We start from the raw sequence: 18,633 nt of genomic DNA, 5'->3' as shown, positions 1-18,633 counted from the left end.
TTTTAGTTATCTGGAGGAATAATTTATGATACACATGTAATAAACCCTGATAAATTTACAAGACTTCGTGGACCCTGGTTCTGTTATCAGAGAAACATACATATGATAAACCCTAATCCATTTAGAGTTCATCACCATGTTTTCATGGGGCTATGGAAGATCAAGATTTTACATAGTTTTCCCAATTTTTCTTTCATGGTTTTGCAGTCCGATGACCCCTTTTGATTCATCGGGAAGTTTAATGGGTTTTCACCATTGTTGATTCTCCTCCAAGACTTTTCATTTTGATCCCTTCTCTTAAAGACCTTAATGCGTTTTTGCTAAGTTTAATTATGTTACTAATGAGTGTTTTTTAACTATCCATAATTTTGTTTATCAATCATCCATACTGTGCATTATTTTATTTTTTTTGATCACATTATTAAGCAGTGGTGGTGATAGTGATATAACAATACTCATGTTGTTGATGAATCTTTCAATGCTTTGCAAATCTGTTTCAATCATAGCATGAGAGATCTGCAGTTCTTTACACCATACCATTGCATCATAAATGGCGAGATATTCTGCCCTTTCATAGTCAGTTACTCCTGCATAGGAATTTGCGAGACTTCCCTGCCAGTGTCCTGCAGAATCACGCAATATTAAACCAACCCCTGTTAGTCCTGTATTACTATCGAAAGGGGCATCACATCTAATAGTTACATAAGGGTAATCAAAAGGTTTCTATTCAACTGGTGACACATGAGGTAAAGCAGAGACAATATTAGAACCACCCTGCTTGATAGATATAGAAGCTAAATAATTAGCAAAGCTAGCAGCTTTTCGTGAAACAGTGTTAGGATCAGGATTCTTTTTCTGAAAGACCACCTCACACCGTTCGTTCCATATACTCCAAGAAACCACCATTACTAGATTGAGCCAATTATCCTGACTTTGGGTTTTTGTAGACTGTCTCATCCAGTCTTCGAAAATCGCACAAATCTCAGTAAATACTCCCATTATAATATGACTTCCTCCAGGTATGCCCATCCACACTGCCCTCGAAAAAGGACATTGAAATAAAACATGCATCGTAGTTTCTTCATGCTGGTTGCACAGTGCACATATTTTGTTTATGTACCCACACTGACTTGATAGACGAACCCTAGTTGGGAGGATATTTGAAAGACATTTCCAGAAAAAATGCTTGACTCTTGGCCAAGTATTTATTTTCCATAACTCTTTCCATCTAATACATGTTCCATGAATGAACACAGAAAATTTCCTTGATCCAAGACTGTCCTCAAACAATCTCTTGTAAACACATTTTAGAGTGAATTTACCATTTCTGTTAAGCTTCCATATAAGATTATCTGAAGAGTTATCTAAAAGCCTCATTTTTAGAATCAACTCAGTTGTGTTGTGATCGAAAAAATAATGGACCAACTCAGAATTCCATTTATTGCCATCTTGGTGAATGAGCTCCTTTACCCAGACATAGTCTTCATTGTTTAGAGCTTCTGCTTTTGGTACTGGTGGTCCTTCCATGTCTATAACCCAAACATCCACCCGAATCTTTATTTGAGAACCATCTCCCACACGCCAACAACTATGTTTTTTTATAAAATCCATATTTTTCTGAATACCCTTCGATGCCCATGAACAATCCTTCTTTACTGTGGCATGAAGCAAACTTGTATATGTGAAGTATTTTGGCAGACGAGCATTTCACCCATTCAGCATCAGAATTGGTGCATATCCTCCAAGTAGCTCTTATTAACAATGCATTATTTAAATTTTTTAGGTCTCTAAATCCTTGCCCACCAATGTCCTTGTGCAAGTTTAGATCCTTCCAGGATGTGACATAGGTACCTTTCTTCTCATCAAAACCCCACCAGAAATCCCTTTGTGAAGCCGTAATTTCTTTAATGGTATCCTTTGGAATCTGGAAGCATCTCATATTTGTAGATGGGGAAAAACGATTTGCTGGTTTTAAGGAATTGAGGAGACGACCGTACGGAGGAGACTCCTCGAACCGAGCGAAATGTTAAACCTCACACAGATGCACCACTGCAAAGGGGGTGTTTTAGATTCGAAAGATAAATCTGTAGTACTCCGGCCTAAATCAAGACAATTACCGTTCCAGAATAAATTCGGTCACAAGAGAGGATGGGTTGATATGTAGGAGGGAAGCTGGTAAATGTATGGAATCAATGGTAATCAAAGACTGTGGGTGTATGAATTCTGAATATGATAAGCTCTGAATGATTGAAATTGCTCAATTGAGAGTAGTTGTTTAATTGATGAGTTGATGATCTCGTGTTGTCGATGAGACATGAGATTGATGATACTGTTGATGCTGATGATTCAATCATGATTCAAAGACTTATTTATATTGCTGGAATTTTAGACACCATGACCCCATGAAGTGTGACAGTTGATGGAATCAAGGAGTGGGGAAGTGGAGATCGTGTTTGAAACCAGTTTCTCAACGTGTGGAGACTTGGTCGATTTTCCACCCACTACCCGTGAATTCCTTCAACTGATTGCACGATTTGCTCACATTACATCGTGTGTTTGAACACACGTGTCGTAGACCGCCAGACCAAAACCCTAAGTGATATCCCCCCAAAGTGACACGATTGACGTCTCGTGGTATGTTTGTCAATTGATGACTTCGTGGTTTGATGGGACGATGAGTCCATGTAGTTTCTGAGTTGAACATGATGTTCTGAAACTCATGAATTGAACATGTCATGAGACAGAGGTATAGTTCTTACGATGAAGTGAGCGAGTATTGCTCATTCGATGGATCGTTGAATATTGATTGTTGAACCAATATTCCTTGGTTTGGGCAAATATTTTTCATCTGAGCAAGTGTTGCTCATGTGATGAATTGTTGAATATTTGATCGTCTGAGCATGTGTTGCTCATCTGATGGATCATTGGAAGCGTACCAAAAATATTAATTAGAATACTGGTCATTGAACCGAGCATAATTAATAAAATTAATGACCATGAGGTCGTCGTAAATTTAGTAAGGTTGGAATCTGGAATGATGATCCTTGGATTCAGAAACCCTAATTTGATCAATTGATGATCAATCCATGGTTCGTCAGAAGTTTAACCATGGGACGAAGGAGGGAGCGACTACATGGGACCGTGCATCAACCATGTAGTGTCCATATGCCAACGTGAGCAAATACAAAGAACTCCTGAAGAGTTGACGATTTTTTGGTGAAAGAATGATTAAATGCTGGTTTAATCATTTATTCGAAAATGCTCGTCTGAGCCTTAGGTGAGAAAACATAATTAATTATGACGGAGTGAGGGACCAACCATGGGTTCATGAAACCGGCTCTGGGTAGTCACGTGACCGCCTGATGATCACTTCATGAAAATCCAAAGTGTTTGAAAGAGTCTTGGACCTAATACGTGCAATTGTGCAAATTAGGTCAAAACTGTGAAAATTGATGGGACCGGCTTCTGTAAGCCAAAGAGACAATATTGGTCGATCAAGATATCACGCTCGTGTCCCCAAGACGTCCATGTCTCAGTTCTGAGAATTTTGATATTTTCTGACGTGCAGTTGAGCGTCCATTCGAGAAAATATGCCAAAAATAGGGTTTCGCTGAAATTGAGGAATACACCATGAGATGATGGAAAATAATTATAAAATAAAGGAATGAGAGGCGTGGGACCGTGAAACCAAGGTATGGTCGGCCATTCGTGACCACGGTCTCGTGGTGCCTTTCCCTTAGTATTATAATATTTTTCATGATTTTATGAAAATATCATTTATTTAAAGAGTTTTGATGAATTTAGGGAGTTTCCCTGAAGTGAAGGAGTTTTCATGAGTTCAAGGAAGGAAAAATATTAAAATAATAAAAACAAGGGCGTGTGGGGCCGTGGGAGGCATGGCCGGCCGGCTAGGTCCCGGTCTCACAAGTTTTCATAATTTTATATATATTTTTAATGTATCTTTCATGATTTGAGGGAATTTTTCCTAATTTGAGAGAAATACCATGAAATCAAGGAATTTGATAAATTCAAGGAAAATAAAATAAATAATAATAAAATAAATGGGCGTGTGGGACCGTCTAGGGCATGGTCGGCCGGTTAGGGTCCGGTCCCACGAGTTTTTCATAATTTTATATTATTCATTTCCTAATTTTTGTAAAAACCATGAAATCAAGGAGTTTTTTCATGAAATCAGAGAAATAATAATAATAATTATTATTATTATTATTATTATTCCATAGGCTAGGTATTATTATTCAAAAAGATGTCGGCACCCAGCTTGTTGCTAGGTTGCCTTCTACCGACTTGTAATATACACACTTTCGTCTTGCTAATAAAATGCCCTGAGTGGTTTTTGTAAAAAAAAATAAAATAATAATAATAATAATAATAATAATAATAAAATAATGAGGAACCATAAGGTGTGGGGCCAGCTGGGACCAAGGCATGGCCGGTTGGCCAATGGTCACGCCCCACACTATTTTTTCTTAATTTTATATTATTTTCATGGGTTTATGAAAACACCATGAAGCCGAGGAGTTTCCTCGAGACGAAGGAGATTTGATAAAATGAGAGAATTTTCATCAAATCATGGAAAATAATAAAAATGCATTAAAAATATAAAACTGGCGTGGGATTGACCACGACATGGTCGGTCGGTCGTGTGTCCGTGCTCCCAGCACCCTGGTCAATATTTTTAATTATTTATTATTTTCTTTCCTATTTTGCATAGGTTCATCGTTTCGTTGTATTTTGAAATACTCGTTCGTGCGGTGACTGTTAGTGTATCGTCGTTGAATACACCTTCACCATTTGAATCGGGGCTTACTTAGAGGTAGCTCAGACGCCCGGTTGTTGATTATTTATTACTAATTGTGTAATTCGGTGGAGAATAATTCACAAAACTGAGTAACAAGATGTTTATTATTAATTCATAAGATCAGCTGAGGATTCGACTATGAATTCAGAATAATAAAGTGAGCATTACCATTTCATGGGATCGTAGATTCGACCATAGAATCGGAGTAATTAAGTTTTATCTATTACCATTTATGAGACCAGTTGCGGATTCGATCATGAAATCGGAGTAATGAGATAATATAGTTATTGCTATTCTATGAGATCAAGTCGTGGATTCGATCATAGAATCAGAACAATTGTTTATTGCCATTCCATGGGACCAGTCGTGGATTCGACCATGGAATAGGAGCAATTGTTATTTCCATTCCATGGGACCAGTCGTGGATTCGACCATGGAATATGAGCAATAATAGATTATTCTGGGAATTCAACAGTGAATGTCACGGAAAAATTAATCTTAATTAGGAATAATTAACTTTGTGGTTCCATACTAGCAGAGAAAGCTGTCTAGGAGCATTAATTATCCCGATATGAGCTTGTCGGTAAGTCATATCCTTTATATAGTCAGGGTAAACTCGATGTTTGTTCCTGAAGACGTTATCGCTCTACACTAGTAGAGCAAGCTGTCTAGGAGCCGTCCATCTCGTGATACTATATAGAAATAATCACTGAATGTGTTCAGTATTCATGAGATATGCCATTTTCCAGTCGTGAGACTACATATCTACATGCACTCTGAGAGAAAGTACTCTCCGTTGAGAATTCGATGAGAGACCCGTGTCTCAATACTCACGTCTGATTGTTGGATCACAGCTTCGTATAATTATGAGTTTACGATTTTAGGCCTTGTCGAAAATCCACCATCTACATTAAGTCCCCTGCTTACTGAGGAAAGTTGTGTTCCTCAGTCAGCATTGAATGGTGATTTTCCGGCCATAAATAATAATACCAGTAATTGAACTTAGTCGTAAGTTGAGACGTTACCGGGTTTAGAGAGCATGAGAAAACCACGAATTGATGAAGGCTTCAATGTCATGATTGGAGCGTCGTTTGATGAGCATAAATTGGTGTTGAACCGCTGGTTTGGACGACGAGTCCGTGGTCGGTTAGGATTCGCGGGCCGGGCCCAATAAGGAAATCCTTGGAAAATTAGGTTTTGGAAGAAAAAAAATTGTACAAAAGGAGAAGCTTGAAGTTGCGCCGCCACCTGATCGCCGCCGTCGTCGCAGCCAGTCGTCGTTGTCGCCGGCCAACTTATGGCCGACCAGGTGCGTGCTTTTTTTTTTTGATGTTTGATGATGTTGTGACCTTCATGAGTTGTTCATGTTCATGATGAAACCATATACATGTGTGTATATATTGGTGTGAGTTTTATGAAAAACCCTCGTTTTTGAAAACGTATGTTCGTTCGATCGTTAGTTTCTGAAAACTAACTATAATCCCTGATTTAGGAGAGATTTTTTTTTTTAATATATGAACTTAGGTCAAGTGATAAAACTTAGTGTATGAGCTTTCATGTGTACCACGCATTTATCATAAAAGGAGTAAATTTTCACGAAATCGAAATAATCCTTCGTTTTAAAGGTAAATTACGACGACTCGAAGGAAAATTCATATGATGAACTTGTGTCCAGTGATAAAAATTTTCTTATGAGATTTAATGTAAATACAAAACTTTATCATATGTATGAGATGTGAGCTTTCACAGTATTTTGAAATAAACCTTCGTTTTAAAGACAAATAACGACGATACGAAGGAAAAATAGTTTTTTTTTTATATATGCAGCCGTGACATATATTGTGCAAAATAGGATGGTATATTTTATTTGCATGAGTTTGTTTTCATTAGATAAAATCTTTGAGAATTTATGTGAGCAACGATGCATTAATTGTTGTTTTGAAAAAAATCAAAACGTGTGTTTTGAGGAACCTTTGAAGATAGACAATATATTTATGATGAAATATTTTATTGTTATAAACTTCATAGGTCGGTTGTGTGAATGTTCACATTATGAAAAGTGTGTTCGCGATTTCATGAAAATCAGTTTCGGAAATTAATAAAGTCTCGTTCATTATCGCAGGTATTAGGAAACGAACTAACTTTATCGTGTTAACTCTTACGGAATAACTACTACCATTAGTAGAATTGTAAATAGGTAAGAGTTCAGAGTTACCTTTTTTGATGATGTTGGTTTGTTTACATAGTAGTAATCTTTGATCTTCCGGTTCCATAAAATGTCGACCAACAACAACAGCAATTACGACTACTGGTATTCCTCTTCTTCCTCTGGCTCTTCTGATGAGGATTCTGACGCTCTTGTAGCGAAATCAAAGGCTAGGGTTTCCCATGAAGGGGCGAATCCTAATGTTCCCTTGGGTGAGCGAAGAGTCTCTTTTTCTGAACTCAAGAAAAGAGGAGCTGAAGACAAAAAAGAGGATGCCCGTCAACGTGAGAAAGATCGCACCCGGCGTAAGAGACAGAGGGTTGAGGAGAAGCGTCGATTCTTGGATGGAGTTCCTTCTGATTCTGATGTTGATGCTTTTGAAGGAGAGATCACATGGGAACCATCCGAGCGTTACATTAAGCCTGATCGATATGAAAGAGAGCATCAGAGGATGATGAAGAAAATTGAAGATGAAGCTACAGCAGAAGATGACTCGGGTTCAGATGATGATGATATTATCTTCTGTCCACCGGACTTCACCAGTGATTCTGAAAGTGACTCTGAAGAAGATGATTCCGGGAAGGATAGTGACGATAAATCTGACAATTCGGATGAGTCCGACGAGTAGTTTTACTTCCATCTTCTTTAAAAGTTAGAGTATTCCCTTTTAGTCTTCATAGTGGATATCTTTCTTTTGACTGTTTAAATGACTTTACTTCAATTAGACTTTTCTTCTGAATGATGAACATTTTGTTAACGTCGATTTCTTCTAATCCATGACATGGACCAATGTCCATACATCCAAATTCATCATGACTTGTCGATTTTCATGAGAAGTAACATAACACACGGCTGAGAATTCATGACGTGTACAAGGCCACGTGGCATATCCTTTGACCCGTGATAGTCAGTCCCCAGTGCGTTATTTTCCTCCGCGTCTTCAGTATCGATCTTTGAAGCCTATGGTTTCAGTGAAACTCGTAACTGAATTGACTATTCGCGAGTGATGACTATCGCCTGATATATATATCTTCAAGACTCCAAATCTATGATCCACGCAAATATTTCTTCCATTCTTGAGTCAGTTTCATCGTGCAGAGAAGTTTTGATCCTACCTCCTTGCCGTCATGTCGAGCAATAACATTTCTTCTCAAGATGATCTTCAGTCGAAGCGTGAAATAGCAACGTCTATCTCAGTAAGTTGTACACTTCTTCTTCTTATCCTTTCTTGTCTCTGTTCGATTGAGATTGTTGATCACAAGACAATAATTTGTCGTAGGACTGTAAGAAGAATGCTACTCCTCATAATGCAAGGCCTAAGCGGACTGTTAGAGATCCTGCCCGGTATGGATCGTCTCGTGTTGAAGCTGGATCGTCTGTAAGTAAACCTATAACTCTTGAGATTGTACTGAGTCCCGAGATTAACACTACTTCGTTTCATCATAGGCGGATGTCCGTGTCGTCGTCGATGCTAGACGAAGAAAGAACGGAAAATCCGTGACCGTGGTTGAGGTTGAGGAAATCAGCAACCAGGCATGTGAAGATTCTGCAGGATCCATGGAGACTGGAGACAATGTCCATGTTCGTGAATACCCAACCGCAGGACTCTTATTCGAAGCTCCATTGATTAATGCCTTCTCAGACAATGAAGTGGTTGGTGGATTCGTGATTCCCAGATGTCATGCGCCTCTGTACACCAATATTTGGAAGAGGTATGGTCACATTGCTACCACAGAAGTGTGGAAAGGTTTTCTTCCAACTCTTTTAACCACGGTAGCGGGGCTATTGCCGATCATCGAGGAAATGAACCAGATGCATTTGCGAGACGTCAAAAACCATGAACTGCACAAATGGGATGAAATGATCTCGAATTGTGAGATATTGCGATTCAATGTAAGCTGGCTCCGTCGTCGTCTTGAGATAATCAAGTTTCATAAGGCGGCAGAGGTTGCCGATGTAATTTCCATGAATGTTGTTTTACTGGATGAGGAGAGGATACTGGCTCTGGAGTCAGCAAGGGTTGAGAAAGCGGTCGAAGACTTGAAGACAAAGACCAAGATTTTTCAGAAGAAGCTTGACGAGGATTCTTACAGGGATTATCCGTTGCTGGATGGTTTGCTCTGAGTGAGCATTTGTGGTTGTTGTTTTTTGAATAAATCTGAGTTTCTAGTTAGTGAAACAGTTGATCATGGTATGAACAAATTTTGCTCATTTATGAAATGTTTAATGAACAAAGGAGCATTCGCATGCTCTTTGGAGGAATGAAATTACATTTTTGAAAATGCTTGAAATGATGAAGAGGTAGTTTTTTTCGTGGGTCAGGCATAATAAGCTTTGAGCCATTTGCCATTGATGATGTTTCCTTCCTTTCCTCTATTGATTTCTAAAATTTTGTAGTATTCGCTAGACACTGCTTTGATAACAACATACGTCCCTTCCCATTTAGGAGAGAACTTAGGAGCAGACATGTCTTGTTGAATGTGCTTTGCCGTCTTTAATACCAAATATCCTACTTGAAATGTTCGAGGTCTTACCATTTTGTTGTAGGCTCTGGAGATCCTCTGTTTTTAATCTTCCATATATTTTTCCACCTTGGATCTCCTTGATTCAAGCATATCTAGCTCCGCGATTCTTGATTTGGATATTTCAGCCTCATCCCATTGTACACCACTGGATGCTGCAATTCTGGCTGAGGGAACTTTGGTTTCTGCTCGAAGTATGGCGTCGGCTCCATAGACAAGGGAATATGGCGAAGTACAGATCGAGCTCCTTGGTGCAGTTCTGTAAGTCCATAGAGCCATGGGTAATTTCTCATGCCATGATCGAGGATTGTCATGAATCGTCCGACTGATAATCCTGATCAAAGTCTTGTTGGTACTTTCTGCTTGACCATTTCCTTGTGGATAGTAAGGCGTGGAGAAGATTTGTTTGATCCCATATTTATTGAGCAGCTTCTCAATATCTTGATTGGCAAAAGGAGTTCTGTTATCTGTGATGATATGCTTAGGAACTCCGAATCTGCATATTATGTGCTCTTTGATGAAGGAGGCAATCGTAACTCCAGTGGTACTTCGAAGAGGAATAGCTTCGACCCACTTGGTGAAGTACTTTGTCGCAGTGATGATGTATTCATGTTGTTTTGAAGATGCTGGATTGATCTTCCCAATGATATCTAGTCCCCAGCTATAGAAAGGCCACGGACTATTAACAGAATTCAACGGGAGACAAGGAGTGTGGATGAGATTACCATGGGTTTGGCATTGGTGACACCTATGAACGTGTGCGGCTGCATCATCTTCCATGGTTGGCCAATAATATTTCTCATGAATTTGAAGAAATAGTTTCCTCTTTCCTTAATATTCTCCATCATGTACTTCCTTCAGGATTGTAGGGATTTCATGTTCGGATAAGCACCTCAGTAAATTCCCACCAAAGCTTTTGCGGTATAAGATCCCATCGAGATAGACGAATCTCTTATCTTTCTTAATGAGTTTGACTGCTTGCTTCTTTTCCAGTGGTAATTCGTTATCCCGGATGTATTTGATGTAAGGCTCCTTTCAGTCCCCAGTGTGGTGGACTGTCAAAACCTCCAGGTGATGAGGAGGTGTTTGGCAATCAGGACAAGATCCTTGTAAATCTCTTGACTGAGTTTCCATGGATGGCCAGTAGTATCCCATTCTTTGAAGCTTTCTGTAAAGTGTTACCACTAACGTTTGCCAACAGATTTCTTCATGTGTGCACTTGAGTTGTTCTTCCGCTTCGTCGCTCCCAAGACATCGTGATAGAGATCCATCAGGGTTTCAATAGTATAGTCCTCCATGGAGCAAGAAGTAGTTATTCAATTCTTTGAGGCTGACTTGGCCTTCTGAAACAGAGCTGCTCAATTCAAGAATGATGGGTGCTCGCCAATCGTTTGCTGGAATGTCTTCTGTCTGAGTGAGCCAAGTTGAAGATACAGTACGCCTCTGTACAGTGATCGTTTTCTCTGCTCCTTCAAATTGCAGCTTGGAGGCGAGAGTTTCTAGGCAATCAACATGCCTATTGTTAGTCCGTCCAGTATGGACGATCGTTGCGTCAGCAAAATAGGTCAACAGTCGCTGAGCTTCGGTTCTGAATGGAGCAAGTGTGATTTACTTGAGAGAATACGTTCCATTCATCTAGTTGACCAATAATTTTGAATCCCCCTTTATCTCAAGGTGTGTTGCTCCTGCTTGCTTGGCCAAGGATAATCCTAATAGGAAGGCTTCATATTCTGCTGAGTTGTTGGTGTAGTGGAAATCTAACTTGAAAGAATGTGAGAAAACTTCACCAGATGGAGACACCAGTACTATGCCCGCTCCTCAGATGTCACTACCAGGGGTGGCAGATCAATCAAAGTATAGAAGCCATGTTTCTTTCTTGATGACCAAGATGTCTGGGAATTCGCCGGGCACTTCTTCATGTAGTATTTTTGTGTCTTCCCCTGGAAAATCAGCGAGCAAGTCTGAGACCGCTTGACCTTTGATGGCTTTAGGTGGCGTGCAAGCTATGTCAAATTCTGACATCTGGAGTAGCCATTTCGCTGGTCTCCCTATCAAGGATGGATTTGATAGCAAGAACTTTATGGGAGCAGCTTTGGAGATGAGTACGACCCTGTTAGATAGTAAGTAATGTCTGAACTTATGGATTGCATGTACCAATGCCAGGAATTCTCTTTCGGCCTTTGGATATCGGATTTGAGCATCTCTCATTGTGCGGCTGAAGTAGTAAATCGGTCATTCGATGCCTTCGTCGTCTTCCTGAGCGAGGAGTGCGCCGATGGCGACGTCACTGGAGGCTATGTAAAGAATTAGAGGTCGTCCCTGCACTGGAGACCTCATGACGGCCGGTGACAATAATATTTGTTGTATTTTATGGAAAGCTTCTTGTTGAACAACTGTCCAGGTGAAACTTGCTCCTTTCTTCAGCAGAGGTGTGAACGAATCAATGAGTTGAGCTAATCCAGGAATGAAGAATCGAATATAATTTACCTTTCCCATAAAGATCTGTAGTTCCTTCACGGTACGTGAAGGAGGCATGGTGGTAATAGCTTTTTCCTTGTCTGGGTCGACTTTGATCCCTTCAGCCATGACCAGGAATCCTAAGAATTTTCCGGAAGAAACTCCGAATATGCACTTTAAAGGATTAATTTTTAATTTGTATTCTTTGCATCTTTCAAACACCTGCCTTAGAACTTCGAGATGAGATGCACGAGTCTTCGATTTTACCACCACATCATCAATATAGTCTTCTACTTGCTTGTGCATCATGTCATGGAATATGGCAGTCATGGCTCGTTGATAGGTGGCACCAGCATTCTTTAATCCAAAGGGCATCACAGTGTAGTGAAAATTCCCAATGGGAGTACGGAACGCAGTCTTGATGGCGTCATGTTCATACATCTTGATCTGGTTGTACCCACTATAGCCGTCCATGAATGAGAGCATACCGTGACCACTGGTTGCATCGACGATCATGTCAATGTTGGGTAGAGGAAAATCATCCTTTGGACAACATTTATTCAAGTTCCTGAAGTCGACACAACATCTGATTTGACCATTTTTCTTCTTAACAGGTACCACATTTGCTATCCACGTTGGATGAAAAATAGGCTTGATGAACCCTGTTGCCAACATTTTCTGGATTTTGACCTTGATTTTATCCTCGACTTCGTGTCTAAGTTGTTTGGGCGGTTGTTTGACAGCTTTGGAACCAGGGACGATGTGCAGGTGATGGGTGACGAGTTTGTCATCCAGACCCGGCATTTTTTTGTACGTCCATGCAAAGACATCTTGATATTCTTTTAATAATTTTACTAGCTCGGTCCGCTCCTCTGGTGATAGTGTTGAACTGTCAGGATTATCCTTGGATCGTCTTCAGTCCCAATGTTGATTATTTAAAGATCGTCAGTGGTAGAGTCAGTGCCGTCCTGTAGTTGTCGTGGGGCATACTGGACTTCTTCTTCAAGTGATAGCTCACTATGACACGGTTATTCATGATGGGGAGACTTTTCATCGTTCTCCCCGATTAATTGCTAATCTTTCCGTCGGCGATAAATGACTATCCCTTCTACATCTCGATCGGTCGTGAAGTTTGACCCTGGAGTTGAGACTTGATCATTATGGCGTTTAGTCGGTATAGTAGGTGACTTGATCATTTTAGCAGCTGAGGATGACGGATCGTTATCAGCCTTCTCGATAGTCTTCCATCTTGGAAGTTGAGTACTGCGAATCCTGCTTGGAGGTTCCGGGACGCCTTTTTGAGATTCAAGGAACTCAGTATCATAGACGGGAGCATAAGGAGATGATGAAGCCGGAATGCGAACGATCTTGTTGTCGAGCCGAGCCTTCATGCATTGATGGTATGTTGAAGGAACCACCTTGTTATCATGGAGCCATGGGCGTCCCAGTATTATGTGGTAGTCAGGTTCTTGCTCGATCACATGAAACTTTGCTTTCAATCGAATCGTCCCCACCCTCAAATCTATTTATGCATATCCATATGTATGGCTTTGACTTCCTTCAAATATTATCATTAGGATGGGATAGCGAACGATTTTACCTTGTGGGAATCTAGCCAGCCTGAGAGTCTTCATAGTGACAATGTTGGTGGAAGCACCGGTGTCGACAAGAGTTCTTCTGAATTCGGTGCCTTTGATGAAACCAGTGACATATAATGCTCGGTTGTGTCCTTCATCCGTCATGCGATCTTCTTCTCCAAAAGAGATGTTGTCGATCGAATGCCCAGGCACTAGGGAGACTTCTTCAACTGATGGTGTTGGTGGCGTTATTTGCACGCTGGATGATATCTGGTTGAGTGCTGAAAATGTGTCTGTGCGCTGATCCCTGGAGAAGTGTAGGAGTTCGCGTAGATTTTCGATCAAATGTGTGACTTCTTGGTCCACCGGATTTTCGTAAGTAGTGAAGCTGTTGGTTTGAGGGGTATCGTTGGCAGTAGCACTAGGATGATCTACCACTTCTGCTCCCAAGAGTTTTGTTAATTCTACCATATAGTTTAAGAGTTCATCGATTGCCTCCTTCAATCGATTGATGCTCCTAATCAGAATTTCTTGTCTCCGTGCCAATTCAGCCAATGATGGGATTTCTCCGTCGAACGCATCAATAGAGGGAAAAGGAGTAGTAAAGTAGGAGTGACGAATATTACCAGAGTTGTTCGGACGAGTATGAGGAATGTCGCCATTTGAAATACTCTGGTTAGGCTTTGGAGTTTCTGATGAAGACCTAAGACCAACCATCTTGTGAAAGCTTGAGATTGCAACCGAGAGATTAATATCCAACTGTGGTCGCCAATCTGTAGATGGGGAAAAACGATTTGCTGGTTTTAAGGAATTGAGGAGACGACCGTACGGAGGAGACTCCTCGAACCGAGCGAAATGTTAAACCTCACAAAGATGCACCGCTGCAAAGGGGGTGCTTTAGATTCGAGAGATCAATATGTAGTACTCCGGCCTAAATCAAGACAATGACCGTTCCAGAATAAATTCGGTCACAAGAGAGGATGGGTTGATCTGTAGGAGGGAAGCTGGGAAATGTGTGGAATCAATGGTAATCAAAGATTGTGGGTGTATGAATTCTGAATATGATAAGCTCTAAATGATTGAAATTGCTCAATTGAGAGTAGTTGCTCAATTGATGAGTTGATGATCTCGTGTTGTCAATGAGATGTGAGATTGATGATACTGTTGATGTTGATGATTCAATCATGATTCAGAGACTTATTTATATTGCTGGAATTTTAGACACCATGACCCCATGAAGTGTGACAGTTGATGGAATCAAGGAGTGGGGAAGTGGAGATCGTGTTTGAAACCAGTTTCTCAACGAGTGGAGACTTGGTCGATTTTCCACCCACTACCTCGTGAATTCCTTCAACTGATTGCACGAATTGCTCACATTCCATCGTATATTTGAACTCACGTGCCGTAGACCTCCAGACCAAAACCCTAAGTGATATCACCCCAAAGTGACACGATTGACGTATCGTGGTATGTTAGTCAATTGATGACTTCGTGGTTTGATGGGATGATGAGTCCATGTAGTTGCTGAGTTGAACATGATGTTCTGAAAATCATGAATTGAACATGTCATGAGACAGAGGTATAGTTCTTACGATGAAGTGAGCGAGTATTACTCATTCGATGAATCGTTGAATATTGATTGTTGAACCAATATTCCTTGGTTTGAGCAAATATTCATCATCTGAGCAAGTGTTGCTCATGTGATGAATTGTTGAATATTTGATCGTCTGAGCATGTGTTGCTCATCTGATGGATCATTGGAAGCGTACCAAAAATATTAATTAGAATACTGGTCGTTGAACCGAGCATAATTAATAAAATTAATTACCATGAGGTCGTCGTAAAATTATTAAGTTTGGAATCTGGAATAATGATCCTTGGATTCAAAAACCCTAATTTGATCAATTGATGATCAATTCATGGTTCGTCAGAAGTTTAACCATGGGACGAAGGAGGGAGGGACTACATGGGACCGTGGATAAACCATGTAGTGTTCATATGCTCACGTGAGCAAATACAAAGAACTCCTGAAGAGCTGACGACTTGTTGGTGAAAGAATGATTAAATGCTGGTTTAATCATTTATTCGAAAATGCTCGTCTGGGCCTTAGGTGAGAAAACCTAATTAATTATGACGGAGTGAGAGATCGGCCATGGGTTCATGAAACCGCCCTGGGTAGTCACGTGAACGCCTGATGATCACTTCATGAAAATCCAAAGTGTTTGGAAGAGTCTTGGACCTAATACATGCAATTGTGCAAATTAGGTCAAAACTATGAAAATTGATGGGACCGGATTCTGTAAGCCAAAGAGCCAATCTTGCTCGATTAAGATATCATGCTCGTGTCCCCAAGACGTCCATGTCCCGGTTCTGAGAATTTTGATATTTTCTGACGTGCAGTTGAGCGTCCATTCGAGAAAATATGCCAAAATTAGGGTTTCGCTGAAACTGAGGAAAACACCATGAGATGATGGAAAATAATTATAAAATAAAGGAATGAAAGGCGTGGGACCGTGAAACCAAGGTATGGTCGGCGAGTCGTGACCACGGTCCCGTGGTACCTTTCCCTTAATTTTATAATATTTTTCATTATTTTATTTAAATATATTATTTATTTAAAGAGTTTTGATGAATTTAGGGAGTTTCCCTGAAGTGAAGGAGTTTTCATGAGTTCAAGGAAGCAAAAATATTAAAATAATAAAAACAAGAGCGTGTGGGGTCGTGGGAGGCATGGCCGGCCGGCTAGGGCCCGGTCCCACAAGTTTTCATAATTTTATATATATTTTTAATGTATTTTTAATGGTTTGAGGGAATTTTTCCTAATTTGAGAGAAATACCATGAAATCAAGGAGTTTGATAAATTCAAGGAAAATAAAATAAAGGGGCGTGTGGGACCGGCTAGGGACCGGTCCCATGAGTTTTTCATAATTTTATATTATCTATTTCCTAATTTTTGCAAAATACCATGAAATCAAGGAGTTTTTTCATGAAATCAGAGAAATAATATTAATAATAATAAAATAATGAGGAACCATAAGGTGTGGGGCCGGCTGGGACCAAGGCATGGCCGGTTGGCCAACGGTCACGCCCCACACTATTTTTCCTTAATTTTATATTATTTTCATGGGTTTATGAAAACACCATGAAGCCGAGGAGTTTCCTCGAGACGAAGGAGATTTGATAAAATGAGAGAATTTTCATCAAATCATGGAAAATAATAAAAATGCATTAAAAATATAAAATTAGCGTGGGATTGACCACGACACGGTCGGTCGGTCGTGTGTCCGTGCTCCCAGCACCCTGGTCAATATTTTTAATTATTTATTATTTTCTTCCCTATTTTGCATAGGTTCATCGTTTCGTTGTATTTTGAAATACTCGTTCATGCGGTGACTGTTCGTGTATCGTCGTTGAATACACCTTCACCATTTGAATCGGGGCTTACTTAGAGGTAGCTCAGACGCCCGGTTGTTGATTATTTATTACTAATTGTGGAATTCTAATGGAGAATAATTCACAAAACTGAGTAACAAGGTGTTTATTATTAATTCATAAGATCAGCTGAGGATTCGACTACAAATTCAGAATAATAAAGTTAGCATTACCATTCCATGGGATCGTAGATTCGACCATAGAATCGGAGTAATTAAGTTTTATCTATTACCATTTATGAGACCAGTTGTGGATTCGATCATGAAATCGGAGTAATGAGATAATATAGTTATTGTTATTCTATGAGATCAAGCCGTGGATTCGATCATAGAATCAGAACAATTGTTTATTGCCATTCCATGGGACCAGTCGTGGATTCGACCATGGAATATGAGCAATTGTTATTGCCATTCCATGGGACCAGTCGTGGATTCGACCATGGAATATGAGCAACAATAGATTATTCTGGGAATTCAGTAGTGAATGTTACGGCAGAATTAATCTTAATTAGGAATAATTAACTTTGTGGTTCCATACTAGCAGAGAAAGCTTTCTAGGAGCATTAATTATCCCGATATGAGCTTGTCGGCAAGTCATATCCTTTATATAGTCAGGGTAAACTCACTGTTTGTTCCTGAAGACGTTATCGCTCTATACTAGCAGAGCAAGCTGTCTAGGAGCCGTCCATCTCGTGATCCTATATAGAAATAATCACTGAAAGTGTTCAGTATTCATGAGATATGCCATTGTCCAGTCGTGAGACTACATACCTACATGCACTCTGAGAGAAAGTACCCTCCGTTGAGAATTCGATGAGAGACCCGTGTCTCAATACTCACGTCTGATTGCTGGATCAGAGCTTCTTATAATTATGAGTTTACGATTTTAGCCCTTGTCGAAAATCCACCATCTACAATAGTATAAGATGGAATGGTGTTTGTAATAGTGTTAATCATTAAAGATTTACTACACTGTGCCATAGTTGAACTCATGTAAGTTGACAGTATGCCTTTAACTTTGTCCAGTAGATGAGTGAAACATTTCTTTTTGCTCTTCCCTACCAGAAGTGGCATTCCCAAATATTTTTCTTCTGGATTCATGTGAGGAACTTTTAATCTTCTAGACAAGATTTTAAAGAATCTTGGTGGAACATTAACACTAAAGAATACACTAGATTTGGTGAAGTTCACCATTTTCCCAGATGCATCTCCAAACTCCTTAATAACTTCCAACAAATTGTTGACATTGAAGAGGTCATCATTTGCAAATAGTAAACAATATTCTGCAAATAGTAAATGGGAGATAGAAGGATCTCCAGGTGCAATTTTGATACCTTCAATCTTCTTGTTACGTTCAGCCATAAGCAATTGTCTTGAGAAAGCCTCCATAGCAATAATAAAGAGGTATGGTGATAGAGGGTCACCCTGCCTGATGCCTCTTTATGGTTTGTAAGCAGTGCAAGGAGAACCATTAAGAAGAATGTTGATTTTGGTGGTACTGATGCATTGCATAATCAGATTGCACCATTCACCACAAAAGCCCATTTTTTCCATAACATCCATAAGAAAAGACCACTCAATTCTGTCAAAAGCTTTTGACATATCCAACTTGAGGGCCATA

The 18,633-nt window shown here is 39.9% G+C and overlaps 1 protein-coding gene across 1 annotated transcript; it reads right to left on the bottom strand.

The window, feature by feature from the left end:
- Positions 1-1,588: 1,588 nt before the first annotated feature.
- LOC113360355 lies at positions 1,589-18,401 on the bottom strand. Its single transcript, XM_026603870.1, has 2 exons — positions 17,928-18,401; positions 1,589-1,924 (listed from the first exon to the last, which is right to left on the bottom strand). The coding sequence occupies exons 1-2, from the start codon at positions 18,399-18,401 to the stop codon at positions 1,589-1,591; spliced, it is 810 nt and encodes a 269-aa protein (XP_026459655.1).
- Positions 18,402-18,633: the final 232 nt, after the last annotated feature.

Source organism: Papaver somniferum, chromosome 3 (assembly GCF_003573695.1).
Source record: "Papaver somniferum cultivar HN1 chromosome 3, ASM357369v1, whole genome shotgun sequence".
Lineage (NCBI taxonomy): Eukaryota > Viridiplantae > Streptophyta > Magnoliopsida > Ranunculales > Papaveraceae > Papaver > Papaver somniferum.
This window is presented reverse-complemented; position numbering and strand designations above follow the sequence as displayed.